The 15,447-nt window shown below is 49.1% G+C and overlaps 1 protein-coding gene and 1 long non-coding RNA gene across 2 annotated transcripts in view; one reads left to right on the top strand and one right to left on the bottom strand.

Annotated features, from left to right (window-relative positions):
* The window catches only part of TEX264 (testis expressed 264, ER-phagy receptor), a 39,640-nt gene extending 35,473 nt beyond the window's left edge, over positions 1 to 4,167 (bottom strand). Inside the window, exons 1-3 of the mRNA XM_059856370.1 lie at positions 4,093 to 4,167; positions 3,069 to 3,136; positions 1,619 to 1,910 (exon numbers count right to left, since the gene is read on the bottom strand). Coding sequence (XP_059712353.1) covers positions 1,619 to 1,876 — 258 coding nt within the window. The 5' untranslated portion in view covers positions 1,877 to 1,910; positions 3,069 to 3,136; positions 4,093 to 4,167. The remainder of the gene's footprint in view (positions 1 to 1,618; positions 1,911 to 3,068; positions 3,137 to 4,092) is intronic.
* Positions 4,168 to 4,283: 116 nt separating this feature from the next.
* LOC132332273 (uncharacterized) lies at positions 4,284 to 7,873 on the top strand. The gene is made up of 2 exons (XR_009487848.1): positions 4,284 to 5,293; positions 5,379 to 7,873. It is a non-coding gene; the product is annotated as an uncharacterized LOC132332273 (long non-coding RNA).
* The last annotated feature ends 7,574 nt before the right edge of the window (positions 7,874 to 15,447 follow it).

Here is a 15,447-nt window from a genome sequence, read left to right on the forward strand (position 1 = left end):
AGCCTCAACAGTACAGGCTTTTACTAGCCCAGGCTTTAGCAAACAAAGAGCCAAGGCCCTTGATACAATGTCAGCTCAAAGGCTACAGGGCAACCACAGGCATGTGAACATCATATCCCTGGAGCAGGACAGCACTGGGAATGGACACTGAGCCTTCCCACAGCATTGACTGCCTGCTCTGTGCCCAGAGACCACGGTGGAACAAGCAGCACCATCAGGATTCTCAGCTCCAGGTGAGATCCTCAACACAAGGATACAAATTAGAGGCAATGAAATGGTCACTCTGACCACATGGGCACCACGGCCCCAGCTCCAAACAGGACACTTCCTCCAGACAAAAGTGTCCAAGCATGCCTAGTCAAACCCTGCCTCTGCCCAGCTCATCCTAAGGAGGGAAGTCATCCTTGCCATCATCTTTCCCAGGCCAGGAAGAGGCACCACGGTGTCTTCTCTGCCTCCCGTGATCCAGGTAGGTAGAGACAAGTCAGGGCACCACAGGATACAAGGACACAAGGTGGCTGAACACAGCAGGCTCCTCTATGCACAGCCAAGCTCAGTACTTTCTCACCTCCAATATCTTCCTGTCACAGCTCACTCAGCACTATGTTTTCATGGACAAGTTCTTCCCTCAGAGCAGGTCCAATGCCTGGGAGAAGCATCTTGCAAGCAACAAAACAAGGATTCTAAAACAAGACCAGACACCCGAGAACAGAAGCACTGGGTGAGAGCTATCAGCCCAAGCCCTGTGCCCTGTACAAGCCCCCAACACACGAGCCCAAGCACACATGCACAGCTGCCGGCCACTCTTTTGTCCCTCCTCCCCATGGATTCCTCCACGGTCACACGAGCTACTGCAGAATTACCAGGGAGCCAGGCTGTCTGCCCCAGACAAATGCCCACATGCCATTATTTAGAAACCCCAGAGTCATTCAGCATCAGCAGCCAGGTTTCACCCCCTCAGCAAGTTCTGATGCACTTTTGTTTGTTCCTTGTCTTTAACTGTTCCCATGGAGTACTGGGCTCTGGCTGGCAGAAATCAGGCAGCATGCTTTCTGCTCACCTCTCAGCCCAGGAACATCATGGAGCAACTGTTCATCAGACAGGAGCCCTCAGCACGCAGCACCTGAGGTTTCAGTAAGAACTCTCAGGGGATGGAAGAACTACAGGGAAGCTCAGAAACACATGAGAACACCAGAAACGAGAGAAGGAGTATGGATGAGAACAGACCGAGCTTTTGAGAAGCGACCATCTGCTTTCAACCACAGAGCTGCAAGTCCAGAAGGAGCTCTGCCTGCACTTCCAAGGAACATGCCAAGGAATGCCTCACCTTGGGGTCGTGAACACTGGTTTCTGTTCCATAACCAGCTCTGTTATCCTGCTGATACCCTGTTCAGCAGAGGCTATCAGAAGATACCCAATGCCTTTCAGTCAGGATTATGCAAAACCCCATCTGCTTTCAGGTGCTTTTCCCCACACAGGATCCTCTGCAGATCTGGGAGACCTTTTGAATCCCAGTGCTCACCTACAGAGGATGAGCTGCACGTGCCTGAAGCACAGTTAGGGAGCATCCCGAGCTGGGAGCCACGAGAGCGTGCTGGCCTCACCGGGCACACCTTACCGTGTGAGGGTTGTCATAGTAGACACCGATGGAGCAGAGCTTCGAGGAGATGCTGCAGCCGTCCGTGAAGAGCTGCCCGGACTCTCCATACGGGCCCACCCTGAACTTGTAGGCCAGTGTCATGCTGCCGACAGGGGGGGAGCCAGCACTCACAACCACCTCGGTGAAGAGCCCCGAGTAGACGACGAAGCCGAAGACGGTGAGCAGCAGCAGCACGACCAGCGCCGCGATCAGCCCCAGCAGCACCCAGTCAGTCATGATGGACACCTGGTGCGCCACGGCTCCTGAGGCACTGGCAGCAAGAGCAGAGAAGAAAAAGAGAGGCAGTCAAGCTACCACTTGGGCAAAGAACTGCTTTCTAAAATAATTTATTTGCAGCAAAATGCACTCTCTTGCAGTTCTTCTTATGTGTGAAGCTTAACAGAGTGGAACCCCTAAAGAAGCCTCCTGTATATTAGCGCTACATTGCATCAGCCTGCTCCAATTGGTCACCAGGTACAAATTATATTGCTTCAGTGCCACTTGGGAATGAGGTGGCTTGGAAGGGAGGACAGAGAGGAATCATCTCCATCTCCTCAAAACTGTTCAAATATAGTTTTCTATCCAGGAGAGACCAAAACACCACCCTGGGAGCCTGCATCATGCAACAGATAACAAATACACAACACTGGGCTAAGGATCAGGGAACCATAATAAAATAATTTATCATTTATGGGTATCAGGCCCACTCTAAGCCAGGCAGCCCCTTTGTCAATATATCCAGAAGCCCAGACCTTCCTTCCATGATCCAAATGAAGACCACACCAGTTCAGATCCAGATTCAAGCACCCAGAGAGGCTCAGAGGATGCTGAAAACCTAGCTAGAAAAAGCATTTCCAACACACTCCGGCACAATGAATTACTGGTATTCCTTTTAGATGGCTTTTTTTTTTTAAACTAAAAGAGTTTTTATAACTTCAACAAAGGCTTCCTGTTTTGTTTGGCATCTTTTCTCTTGTGCTGACTGTGGGACACAGCAGCCTGGTGAATGTCTCCTGCTTGTTTTCACCCACCAAGTGCAACCACTCTGGGGAGCTGCAATCCAAACCATTCCAGAAGAGTTGTTTGTGTTTTATACTCCCTTGAGACACAGCTCTGGTCACACAGGGAATGGTTGTGATGCTCCCCTGGGACTTTCACAGAAGATAGGTTTGGAAGTGAGTGCTGAAGTAAACAATCCACCTTTACCTCTGTGTGTTATAAACACACTTTGTCCACAAAGAGTCATTCACCGAGACTGCTGCTTGTTCACCCAGCTTTACAAGAGAAAGCCACATCCTGGTAGGAAGCGCAGGCGGCCTCGCTCTCCTATTGCCCGGCAAGCAGATACATGGCAAAACCAAGCCCTGCTGAGCCCAAACTGGGGCCGTGCTCTGGGCCAGGCACCATCTCACACTATGACCCCACTCACCTGAAAAACCAGCTCAGCCCAGAAATGCTTCAAGACATCTGATCCACTGAGGTGCAGGATCTGTGGCGCTGCAGCAGGAAAAAATAAGTATCATTGCTTCCTCTCAAACTCATGGGACCAAAGGCAAAACAGCTGCGGCAGTGCAGCCGAAAGGGGCCCGGTCACCCCAGACCTGCTCCCCACAGGAGGGGTGTCCCGAGGAGAACCTGCTCCTGCAGGACCCCGCAGGCCAAGGTTTCTTCCCAAAACTCTGCGGCTGAATGCACGGGCACCAAGAAATATGGAGATGGGAAAGGAACGGTGAAAAAGGACGATGTCCTGCCTCTGCAGGGTGTCCCAGCCCGGCCGTCCCCGGGGACACCTGAGCCGCAGCCGGAGCCGCCCGCGGGTGCCCTGGCAGCAGAGAGCTCCCGGAGGGATACAGCCGCTCCCGCAGCGCCTCCGCTCCTCCCTGTAACCAACACAGACCCGGCACTTCAATCACGGCTCCGGTGATTCCCCCGAGCTGCCAGCCCCACGCCCAGCCCCAGGGCCCTGATAGCAGCCGCCCCAGAGGAGAGCAGGGTATTTTTGGCTGTTCTTCCCGGTTCCTGTGGCTCGTTCCCCGCCGGCACTGGCAGGCACTGCCGGCTCCCCCCAGCCCTCCTCACGGGCCGGGGATGTCACCTCCCCTTTCCGCCCGGGATGTCGACCCTCTCGGTGCCCGTGCCCGGCGGAGGGTGGGCGTCTGCCCCGAGCGGCCCCGCAGTCCGGCCTGCCTGCCGGGAGCCGCAGCCCTGGGCCCCGCGTGCCCGCAGGCAGCGCCCTTCGCACCGGCACCGGTGCAGCCCCCGTCACGGGCGTGCCCACCGCCGGAACGCTGCGGGACCCGGCCGGCGCCCTCCGGCTCCAAGCAGGCCGCAGCCTGGGGGGACGGGACCGGACCGGACCGGCGCGGCGCTACCCGCCGGGCCCCACGGATCCCCGCAGAGCCGCCCCCGCCGCGGTGCCGGGCGGGGTCCCCGGGCACCCCCCACGCTCTCACCGGGGCTCCCGGCGCGGCCGGCCCGGAGCGATCCCGGCGCCGCCCCGCCCCGCCCCGCCGCCAGGGGGCGGCTGCGCGCGGGGCCTGGGGGCGGGGTCAGTTGGATGGGCGGGCATGGGGGCGCCGTACGAGTGCGCGGAGGGCGGGGCTTACGGCGGGGGCGGGGTTTGGGCGGGGCAGCCGGAGGGTATGCGCGTCCCGGCGGGGCTGAGGCAGCGCCCCGCGGGGAGTGCGCCCTCTGGCGAACGGGCGGAGGCACGGCCTGGCCTCAGGCAGGGTTCGAGCCCCCCAGAGGCTCCTCGCAGCTCCCGGCTGCTCCTCGACCCTTCCAGCGCCTCCCCGGTGGCCCAGCCCTGCAGCCTGGGAGCTCCTCCCTCGCCGAGCAGGAGGGTTGTGGATGCAGAGCTGCCAGACCCCTGCAGCAAGGCGGAGGGCTCTCCCGTCCGAGCCCTGCGCCCTCCAGGGCACTGCTGATCGCCACCAACGCCGTGTCCTACAGCCTGCTGCGGCATCCCGCGGCACGTCCCTGCCGGCTGACCTCCGCCTCAGGCTCCCAGCGGCCGGAGCCCCCGGTGAATGGGCCCTTCCTTCCCTCGGGCGCTGGGCGAGCAGGAGCCACCCTGCACCAGCCGAGCGTCACGGCCCTGACCACGCGGCCTGGCCTGGCCTGGCCGGTCGGGGCACTGGGCAGAGCTGCTCTGCTGCACCCAAGCCCTTCCCAACAAACCCAGAGAGGGTTTTCAACAGCTGCTTGCAGGTTCCATCGCTGGGGCTGTTGCAGCCTGGCAGCAACATCTTGGCTTCTGCCTGTGCTTGGGTCTTCCCACTGGAAGGAAAATCAGCCAGGCATCTTAGACAGCAGTGCCCAACAAGGGGAGCACCAGGAGGGCTAAGAAGCAGCCTTCACACCTCTCTGGACTTTCTTCAGCCTCTTCAACCCTCTTAGCAGGGAATGTTTGCTCTATGTTGGTCCATGAGCCACCTCCAGATGTAGCAAGGAGCAGTGGAGTTTGCTGTGGCCTCTCCTGCTGAGGTTTCACATCCATTTCCCTGCATCCCAACCCCCTTCACTGGGGTTGGTTTTTTCTGTTTTGTTTCCAGAGGGAGCCCAGCCACTGCTTTTCACCAATGTGCTCATTTATGAACAGCAGTGTGAAATACTGCAGTACTTCAATACTTGCCTTTCTCCAGCAGCTTCCTTGTAAGGATCTCGAGGCTTTCCATAACCTGAAATTAGTTAAACCTCAGAGGCCCTCCTTGTATTTGGCATTATAACTCTTTTGCAGCTGGAAGAAAATACTGCAGTTTGGTTACGTGTCTCGCCTGGAGCCACGCAGTGAATCACTGGCAAGAAGAGGAACAGAACTCAAAAGCCCTGCAGCTGCCAGCTCTGGTCATCAGACACCTCTCCTTCCTCCAGCCTTTAAGTTCTTTAAATCTGCACACATTTAGTACATAACGCATACGTTTCTCCATTACAACAGCCAACACTAAAATTTGGGTCTCATTTAACAGCTCCATGCCTTCACTCTGAGCCAGTACATTGGGGAGAGGTGAGACAGGTAAAATGTGCTCTCCAGCAGGGCCCTGTGTGTCAGGGTATGGCAGGGATTGGTCTCAGCAGATTTGTTTGAGCCCTAACATCTCTAACAGGGGATGCAGATCAGCCCATTCTCATTTGAATGCTAAGTGGCAGTCAGAAGTGGAGGTGGGTTGTGAGCAGAAGCAGATGTGGGCGAGATGCCCCACCTCTCAAATTCCAGCCAACATTTCTCCATCTTCTGTGGCCTCTCTGTGGAGGGACTCCAGCTTCATCCCAGCATTAGCAGGCAGAAATGATGCTCAATAGGGCAGTGACCTCATCTCACTCCTGCAATACTCCACATTGTCTCAGCAGGATACCTGTGCTGGAATATTCAGCTCAGCCTTGGCTTTCCAGTTCTGCTTACACCTGCTGGACCCTCCATCCTCTGCTCTGGACAAGATACTTCATTGTCCCTCCTCTCTCAGTTGCCTTCACCTGCTGGACAAGGTGAGCTGAGCTTTGCAAAGGTCACTTCAGGTGTGCAGTAAGCAAATAGATGTGATAAGGACACTGATCACCTTGGGAACACGGCAAAACACAAAGGGCTCTGACTAACTCTGCATGGAAATACCCTCCCTAGAGGGGCAGGCAAGAGGCCAGAACAGATCACACAGCCCTGAGGAATTTCCATCAGCACAGACACAGATGGGCCTCACTCCCAAGTCCCTCCTGGAGGCCCATAACAGCAACTCTGCATTACTGTTGATGAACCAAGACTGGCACTTTGTTCCTTGCAGCCAAAGGAGACCATTGGTTGTGGGAAAAACTGGAAGGAAGGCAGCACAGGCATGTGGAAATGCTCACCTGGTAGGTCCTCTTCAGAGGAGAGACACTTGAGAGGGCAGGGACTGTGCTGGCAGAGGGCAGGACTGGGCTGTGTGGACAGAGTGATGGCACAAAGGGCTGTTTGGGTGCTGCTTGGTCCTGTGTGCCAGGACCAGGGCGTGGCTCACTCAGTAAGGTTTTGGCCACTGGCCTCCCTAAACACAGGGTTAGTGGTGCTGGAAGCAGGAAGCTCCCTGGGAATCCTTCACAAAGGCTGCACGAGACAGGACAGGTTTACCCCTCTGCATAACGGATTCCACTTCTAAGCACCCAGTACTCACACATAAACTTTTAATATTTGCCAGTGTGGAGCTTCTTGTACGATCCATCCATTTCTAAAAGATCATTCCTTTGTTGAAATGCAGCTGCTGTTGATGGGAAAACTTCAGGGTGAGACCAGGAAGGGCTCACATACAGCCTGGCATCCCATAAGGGCCAGGCCTATGAAAGACAAACAGCATGAAGAGCTCAGCAGCCCTTGACCTTTTGGTGCCTCTGCTAGAACAAAAGAGGAGATGCACTGAAGGATTAACTGTTGGTCCATTGGGCTGCCCTCAGATTTACATTCATTTCCCACTGCAGGACAGGAGTGTTTTTTTCTCATGACAGGAATAAAAATTTCAGTGTTACAGAGTTTGTTTTTCAGACAAACTTAAAAGTGTTAAGAAATATGCAAATTATTCTTACGGCTAACTGTTTATTTAGGTCACAAATGCTAAACAGCAAACTATTTCCCCCCAGCATCTATTAGCAAAAATGGTCTCGTAATGAAATGCAGTTTTTAAGGTATGAAGGAATTTTTCAGACAGACACATAATCTTTCCTACCTCCTGCCTTTGGAAACCAGAAGGGTCAAGTTTAGATTCTCACCTTGTGTTCAGATCCCAGTCCTGAACCACACAAACTTGGGTGTTGTAGGATCCAGTGGCTAAAACAAAACTAGCCACCAAACCAAACAGAATGGATGGCATTGACAGGCAAAACACTCAGTAATGCCATGTCACAGAGTGGCAGGACAAGTAATTCTGTCATGGGGAATTTCCATGGATACTACAAGCAAACTTCCATAAAGTTATGGAAGAAAAACATCTGTAGGTTGTAGCCTATGAGCTCCTCTTTTTGCTATCAAAGCCCTAAATAGCAGATTGGAATTCTGCAGCTCTGATCATCATCTATTTAGCAAGATACTGAGGTGGTTTTTATTTAACAAATTGCAATGGGGCTTTCATCTCTTCCTTTCAGATGTCACATCACCTCTGGTAGCTACTGTGAATGAGAAGGAGTCATTCAGACTCCTGTCCCCAAGGCCAGCAACCACCTTTGTACATTGCTTTGATTTTCTGTGAATAAAAGATCACTTACAAGCCTGAAGAGATTCATTATTCATCTCTGAACTCCCCTGAAAATCATTTTAAGCTGTTTATAGCTCCAGTCACTTGGAACTTGGGTGCGCAACTTTGACTCACGACCAAACAGGTCTGGCCAAATTCCTCCTGAGGTGCCAGGCAGGGGCCAGTGCTCGGGAGGATCTGTTCTTACCTTGGTAGCAATGCCTCTCACAGACACCTGTGTTTGATCCACAGCACAGCACCTCCCTTTGCCCATGCTGGGAACATTGCTACCTCCTACTGCACTGTGTCACACACACACAAAGCACAGGGCTATCCACACCTTTTCCTGGTGAAAAATGTATTTTATAGGGACATTTGCATTGAAATATTCTCCTGTTTCTCCTCCTGTGGCATGGCTTCAACTTGCATTGCCTTAGCAGCAACTGTGTACTTCCTTCTTTACCCTGAGGGTTATCTTCCATTGGCTTTGAGCTACAGAAGAATACACATTAACAAACCAGGCCAACCAGGCCCTTCCTTCCTCTTTTTTCTTAACCTCCTCTCTTGTACATGAAGTCTAGATTAAGTTTAGGGTGTTTTTCTTGCTGAAAACATGAGATAGTTTACCCAGAGTGTTTTTCCATTTTCCACCCAGACAAAACCAAGAAGGGAATCAGGAACACACCACACTTTGTCTCTCTGGGCTTGCAAACTGTGCTCACAAAAAGGGCTGGGTTTAATGTGGACTTGTCAACAAGCTCATTCTCTACAGCAAGTGACAATTTAGACTGTCTTCCAGAATTTTTAATGAGGGATCCCCTAACAGGATTCAGAGATCTCAGCAGGATTTTAAGAGCCTTACACAATGTCACTGTAACCAGAGTCTGGCACTCCACAAAGCAAAGCAGCCCAGCGGTAATGACACCAACAGAGCTTTCATGTCAATGGTTCTCCTTTAGTTTTACAAGAGTGACTGCAGAAGAAACAACAAGCAGGAACATTTGTTCCAACCTTAATTGCTAGCTTCAAAACCAGAAAATTAATTTCTTATAGCCATGTTGTACTCCTGTTTTTAATGCACATGTATAAATAGCGCTTTTTAAAACCTCTCTGGCAACTCTCTAAAGAATTACATTGCAACAACAACTCCAAATTTAAAGTCAAAAGACATTTTTGGTATAAGATTTTCATCTCCTTTCTGGCAAAGAAAAACTGTCTTGCAAAAATACTTCTGAGACTCCTCCAACTACAGAACATCTGCGGAGAGCTGCTGTAAATATGAGGAGGGGGAAGGTTTCCAAAAGGACTTTCAGAAACCCTGATTATTTATACTGTCATATTTCCCTTTCTTTTCCTACTACCTCATGTTGTAGTGGACACACTATAAAAGCTACTAAGCACAGAGGATTTCTGACATTATTCCACCTCAATGTGACCTTTCTCTCCTCCAAGTGTCACAGCCATAGGCTCAACTTTGCATCTTTTGATTTTTTGTTTTTGTTTTTGCAGGTAAATCAATTTTCCAATATTTTAGAAGTCTATGAGGCAGTTCTGGTCCTGCTACCAGTCAAGGATCAGTTAGCCACATCTGAGCAACCCTTACAGAATCACCTTGAAAGTGCAGGAGGGTCTCCAGCCTTGGGATATGGCCTTACTAAGTAAATGAAAAGGAGGTACTCAGCTGTAGCAGTTAACTCAGAGCCATCCACCACACATCACACCCAGTTTTCTCCCTCTTTCCCAGTGCATTTCCCCTACATTTTCCTCTGTTTACTCCAGTACCAGCAAAGGTCCTATTTTTGTAAAGAAATGCATCACTGTGCAGTGGCTGGGGAGGGCCAGTCACACAGATTCCACAGGAGCTTCTGCCAAAACTCAGAAGCCCAAAAGCAAGTATTTTTTCCATTTATTTATGAAACCTCTGCTCCTTGCATACAAGAGGGGAAGTTTTATGCCTGTGCAGTGTTTGCTCCTGTAACTTTTTCCTCTTGTCCAAAAAAAAAGGGAAAAAAATACCCAACATGAAAGGACCACATCAAGTCTGTCACTGAGAAAAGCAATATTTTCCAGATAGATACAGCCCTTTCCTGGGTTACTGAGGCTAAGTTATTGTTTAAAAAAAACCTCTCCATGAAATTGAGAGATTAAATCCCAAGTTTATACCCTGATTTTTTCTTGGGAGGGTTTTGTGCAACTCTACATTAATCTGAGCTGCGTTACCTGCAAAGGCTCTTATTGGTTCAAGTGATCAATTTTAAACTCTTCTCAAATTGAAGAGTCTGTCAAGACTCTTTGTACAATCCTCACATTTCAGTATGAACGATTTTAGAGAAAAATATCCAGAAACTGTCATTCTGAGTTGCAAAAGCTTTGAATTCACAAAAATTTCACTATGTCAGGGACTGTTTTCTGGCAAACTTGAGTATTATTTTTCCTGGAATAAGTAATCAAGTGAGCTGATGTGAGTCAGTCTCTGCTGTACATGACACACAAGGTTTGCTATTAATCCAGACCAGATCAGAACATTAAGACTAAGCTGATGCTGGTACATTAAGTAGGGCAGAGGAAAGGCTGCTGGTTTCTAGCACCAGTTCCTGGGGGAAAGAAGAATTTGGGATTGGAGGACTCACTGGGGCTGGAAAGAGATTCCATTTCCTACAGTGTTTGGTATTACCTCCACATTTAGCCTTGGCTGAGTAACAATCCATCTTTCTTGGGCACAAAGCAACACACCAAACCCAGAACCACAACAAAGAGAGTGTGTGCTCCTAAATCATCAGTTCAGGGTCTCACTGCAATTTAAAATGGAGTCATCTGACAGGGATTATCTCTGTGGTTTGAGAAATAAAGGACAATACCCTGGGTGGGAAGACATGCTTTCAATCTTTGTCACCTAACTGCTGCCAGAGGACAAGCATGGTGGAAACCAGTCCCAAACATGTAACACAGACACCACATTTCCTTACTCCTTTTTCCAACAGCCAGCAAATGAACCCGTGTGATTCGCAGAAACTGGGCTGAGCCACATTTCTGAAGGCAGAAAGACTGCAGAAAGCTCCAGCATGAAGGAGAAAAAGATCTTTGTGGCAAACTGAATTTAGCAGCGTCATTGGGAGCTTCTGACTTAACCCTGTTCTGCCTAGCTGCATGCTCCAACCACCACCACTCCACATACCTGCCAAACCAGCCCCATTCAGCCCACTTGGAGCTCTGCCACCAGCAGCTGGACAGAAGATGACTGATGCAGTTGTAAAGCAACATCTAATGAAGAAATTCTTTTTATTTCAGGGCTGTAATTAAGCCATACCTCGCAACACTGCCACTGGCTGAGGCAGGAAGGCTGCTGACGGGTTGTACCAGGAGAAACAGGAGATAGAATCAGGTTGTTATTCCACTTCAGACCAGTGCACATTGGCTTGAGTCAACCTCAGACCAGTTTAATGTAGCTGTTTCCTTGCCTGTTTCTGCTGCCTGGCAGGTCTCCCAGATAAAAGGGCTGCTTGCATTGCTGTGGCACAGAGGAGGGTGCTCTGGCTCTGGACAGGAAGGTGTTATCCAGGTTTCCGGGGACTCTTGGTACAACAGAAGAGGACACTGCTACAGCAACAAAAACTGCAAGGTCCCACTGCCAAATGTTCCACCTCCAAGCAGCTTCTCAGGCCCACTGCTCCCAGTGTCCCTGCAGACTCATGGCTGTGGATTTCATTGTACAGGGACACAAACACTCCATACATGCACTTAAAGCCGAAGATTTAAGCACTTCCAAATTAGCTCCATCTCCTGCACATCAAGCTGAACATGTCCCTTCAGTGGGCTGCCCAGGCAGCTTAGCCAGCTCCCAGGTGGGCACCTCTGCCTGCTGAAAACCTCAATGCTGAGCTGACAGCTCCCTCCTCTGTCAGAAAATAATAAAAGCGGCCTGAAAGTCTGTCCCAGTGTCCCTTGGAGCAGAGGACCTGAATAACCGAGGATATTATACATTTTCTCCCATTTTTTGAATGCTGGCAGGGAAGTCTCCAGAACAGCTTCCAGGTGGTACAGGACTCCCCAGCCAAACACAACCAGCTATTAAAACTTCAGCTCTCATCCTGCCCTGTTGCAGTGGATCAGGGGAACCTTACACAGCAGCAGGGCATTGCCAGGACCTCCAGCTGTGTCAGCACATGCCAGGTGTCCTGCTATGGTCCTTCGATGCTTTGGCTTCTCCAGGATGCAGCAGGAGACAGCAGGAAGGCAGCAGAGCACAGGCAGTATCCTGCTCAGGCAAAACTGCAGGCTCCTGTGGTCACTGGCAGGTCTGTCTGTCCTTCTCACCCAGTTTCACACTGAGGGGGTACCCACTGGTCCTCTGCTTCTGACTGTGAGGGAAATATTTGATTTAATGAGCAATTAATGGCAGGATGAAATCACATATGAAAACTTAGCTGTTACTCCTGGTGTGTTCCCTCTCCTAACAAGCTAGCCTAGGATTAAGTCAAGTGTTGCATGTGCCGAATGTTTGTGCCCCATGCTTAAGGCCAAGGAGTTTTTTGCTGGTTCTTGAAACAAAACTGGAAAAGGGGAGCATGGGCACTTCACAGAAAAACCAGTTTTGGCATTGTAAAATGTTGTAGAAATTTAATTATTTCAGGATCAAGTTGCATCATTATGTTCTCTTCTGTTTATCCTTTTAAACTAAAAGGGAAAGGGGTTTTACTTCACTTTTATTTCTAGCACAATTTACTAGAGCTCTTCCAAGTATTTCTAAATTTCGAAAAGAAGAAGAAAACAAATTATCTCAAAGTGCACAGAAAGATTTTAATATTAAATGCCTTACTGTACAATTGAAATATTATATTCCCCTTCTATTCTATATTCTTTTGTTTTACAAAACATTAATATTTGTCTAATAGAGTTATTGCTGGGTTCTTCTAAATATCTCTGAATTTTCTCTGTTCTGCTCCATTTACAAACTCAAAGTTCTGGAATTGTTTTGGGTTTGAACACAAACTGAACTTCACTGGTCTTGTTTGCTGCCTGTTAGTCAAACTACATTTCTCTTATAGGGTTTTTAATTTAATTAAGCTTCTCTGAACACAGCACAAAGTAAAGTTCTTGCCATTTCATTTTCTTGCCACAGCAGCTACTGCTCACCGAAAGTCAGCAAAATGCCATGTACAAGCTTAAAGCAAAGCTGCTGTGTTGGTGTGAAATAAACTACATAGCTAGCTTTCAACTGAGACACAGCTGAAAAAATTGTGTAGAAAAATAAATTACCTGCAACAAGATGATAGTGGAATATAGGAAAAGGTTTTCAGAATTGCAGGAGGAGCTTGTGCCCTATTTGTGGTACACAGGAAGGTGGGTCACACTAGGATTAAGGGATGAGCTCGTGCAAGTCACTGCAGTCTGGAGCTGTTGTGCCCAAGAGCTAGCCAGGGTCTCTGAGAGGTGCAGCCTCCGGGATACATATTCCCAGGTAAGTATAAAATAAACTTTCAGTTCAGGAAGTAAACCACCTTCACAGGAGGAGACCAGCAGGAACCCACACTTGGACAGGGAGCACAGACCACAGAGTGCTCTGATGGCTTGGCTGCAGGATTTTAAAAGAGTGCTTGCTGCACCCATGGAGGCAGAAGATGGGCTTGGAGACACACAGTTCATGGAAGGCTGGTGTTCCTCTGAGCCTCAAGGCCTTCCAACCAGGATTCTCTCAGCAGGAACACAGAGCTGCTTTCTCCTGCTGCAGTAGTCCTGCAACAGGGAAGCCTGACCAATGCCACCTTGGAGGTGCCTGTGCCAGACACTTCAGCAGCACTGATCTGGGGCTCGTGGGCAGCCTTTCTCCAACCACTGCTAGAGGCCAGCAAATTTTTGGAGCTTCTGCTCCCCTCTGCATATCAAAGGGTTTGGATTTCCCTGTCTGTGTGAACAGTAAGATCTCTCTTCTGTGAAAACCCTATCCAGAGCACTGGAATTCTCCCTTCATCAGGGCTGTCAGGACAGCAACACATCAAAGCACCTGTGGGCCCAGCAAACTACCACCCATGGACAGACACAAGTGAGCTAATTGCTACACCAACAGGGAAGGAGGAGGCTAAAGGACTAGCTTTTAAGGTGGCCACTTCCTTTAGGACTTCAGACAGGTGACTTGCCCTTCAGGATGCTTTATCTGTGAGGCAGATCAAAAACTAAATTCATCAAGGCCTGCACTTGACCTAAATATGGTGTAGACTATGCAGAGAGGAAGACTGATGTCCTACATGGAAGAAATAGAACTCCTTTTGCTTTGGACTCTGCTGGTTTTACTTTTTTTTTTTTAAATTGGCACCATTGGGAAAGTTCCCATTTGCTTAATTAGGCCACATATAAGGAAACAGGAAAGACACTTGACATATTTGGCTTGACCTGCTAATTTTCATTGTTTATTAATCTGAGCTGCCTGGGTTCAGATAGAAGTTCTTGACATTAGGAGCTGGATATCCAAATCAGCTGGGAAGGATAGGTTGTTGGGGATTTTTGGGTTGGTTTTGCTTTTTCCTACAGCAGACACAAACCCACATTTCTATTGTGGTAGACAGATGCTTTACAATGCTCAGCCTATAGCCCCAGAACAAAGACAACATTGACATACCATCATGTTTGGTTGGCAAGCACTTCTAGATACCACTCCCAGTTTCTGACAAGACTTAAAAGAAAATTATAATGCAATTAACTAATGGGCAAGTTATGGAACCACTCTTAGTAAATCATGTCAATGCTGTGGTGTTTGAAGAAAGCTCTCAGTTTCCTGGCACAGAAACTACATTTACTCTTCAGTCAAGTATATAGCTTGACCAAAAATATAAGTCATGGTAGATTCCCTAAGGGGAAAAAAACTTACCAGCTAGTGCACGCTATTATTTCTTCTCAGTTCTTGTTTTTTTTCTGATAGCTGTAAACACACTTGAAAGACTGTCTGACTTAAGTAGAACTGATTGCAAAAGGTATCTCTGCCATAAAAATATCTGCAAAAGATATTCAGGGGTGTTTTAGCTGTTCAGTTAATGGCATTCAGTTAATAAACCATTTTTTCCCCTATATGGGCCCTTACCTTGGCAAAAAAATTAATTGAGGGGAGGAAGAGAGAGGGAGGGGCTTATGTTTATGACCAGACTAATAGTTTCAGAATACATTGCTTTAATTCATAAACAGTCTCCATATGTCATGTGAGAAGAGCTGCACTTCTGCAGCACTCTCACCCTTGACACAAAAAACTTATTGGGGTCCTGGCCATCATGAAAGTCAGGATGAAGACTGTTTTGAGCAATAGCACACAAGACAAGAGAAAGTGGCAAGTTCACACTACAGACACCTTCAGAAGGTGTGGTTTACAGAGAGCTAGACAGAGGATCCTTGTTGCTAGCAGTAGAGCTTGTTGTCTGCCTTGATTAAAATCAGTTTTGAATCCATTAAGAGCTACTTATTCACCAAACTGGGAAAAGTCAGCTCCTGAAGTACTTATATTAACATCATGGCCAAACAGTACCCACCTGAGAGAGCAGGACCGGGGGCCACAGACCCATCCAAATTCAATGAGTGCTCTCCCTTGGGCAAGGAGCTACTGCCAGGAAAAGGAAGCACACACACTGACCA

Source organism: Haemorhous mexicanus, chromosome 11 (genome assembly GCF_027477595.1).
Source record: "Haemorhous mexicanus isolate bHaeMex1 chromosome 11, bHaeMex1.pri, whole genome shotgun sequence".
Lineage (NCBI taxonomy): Eukaryota > Metazoa > Chordata > Aves > Passeriformes > Fringillidae > Haemorhous > Haemorhous mexicanus.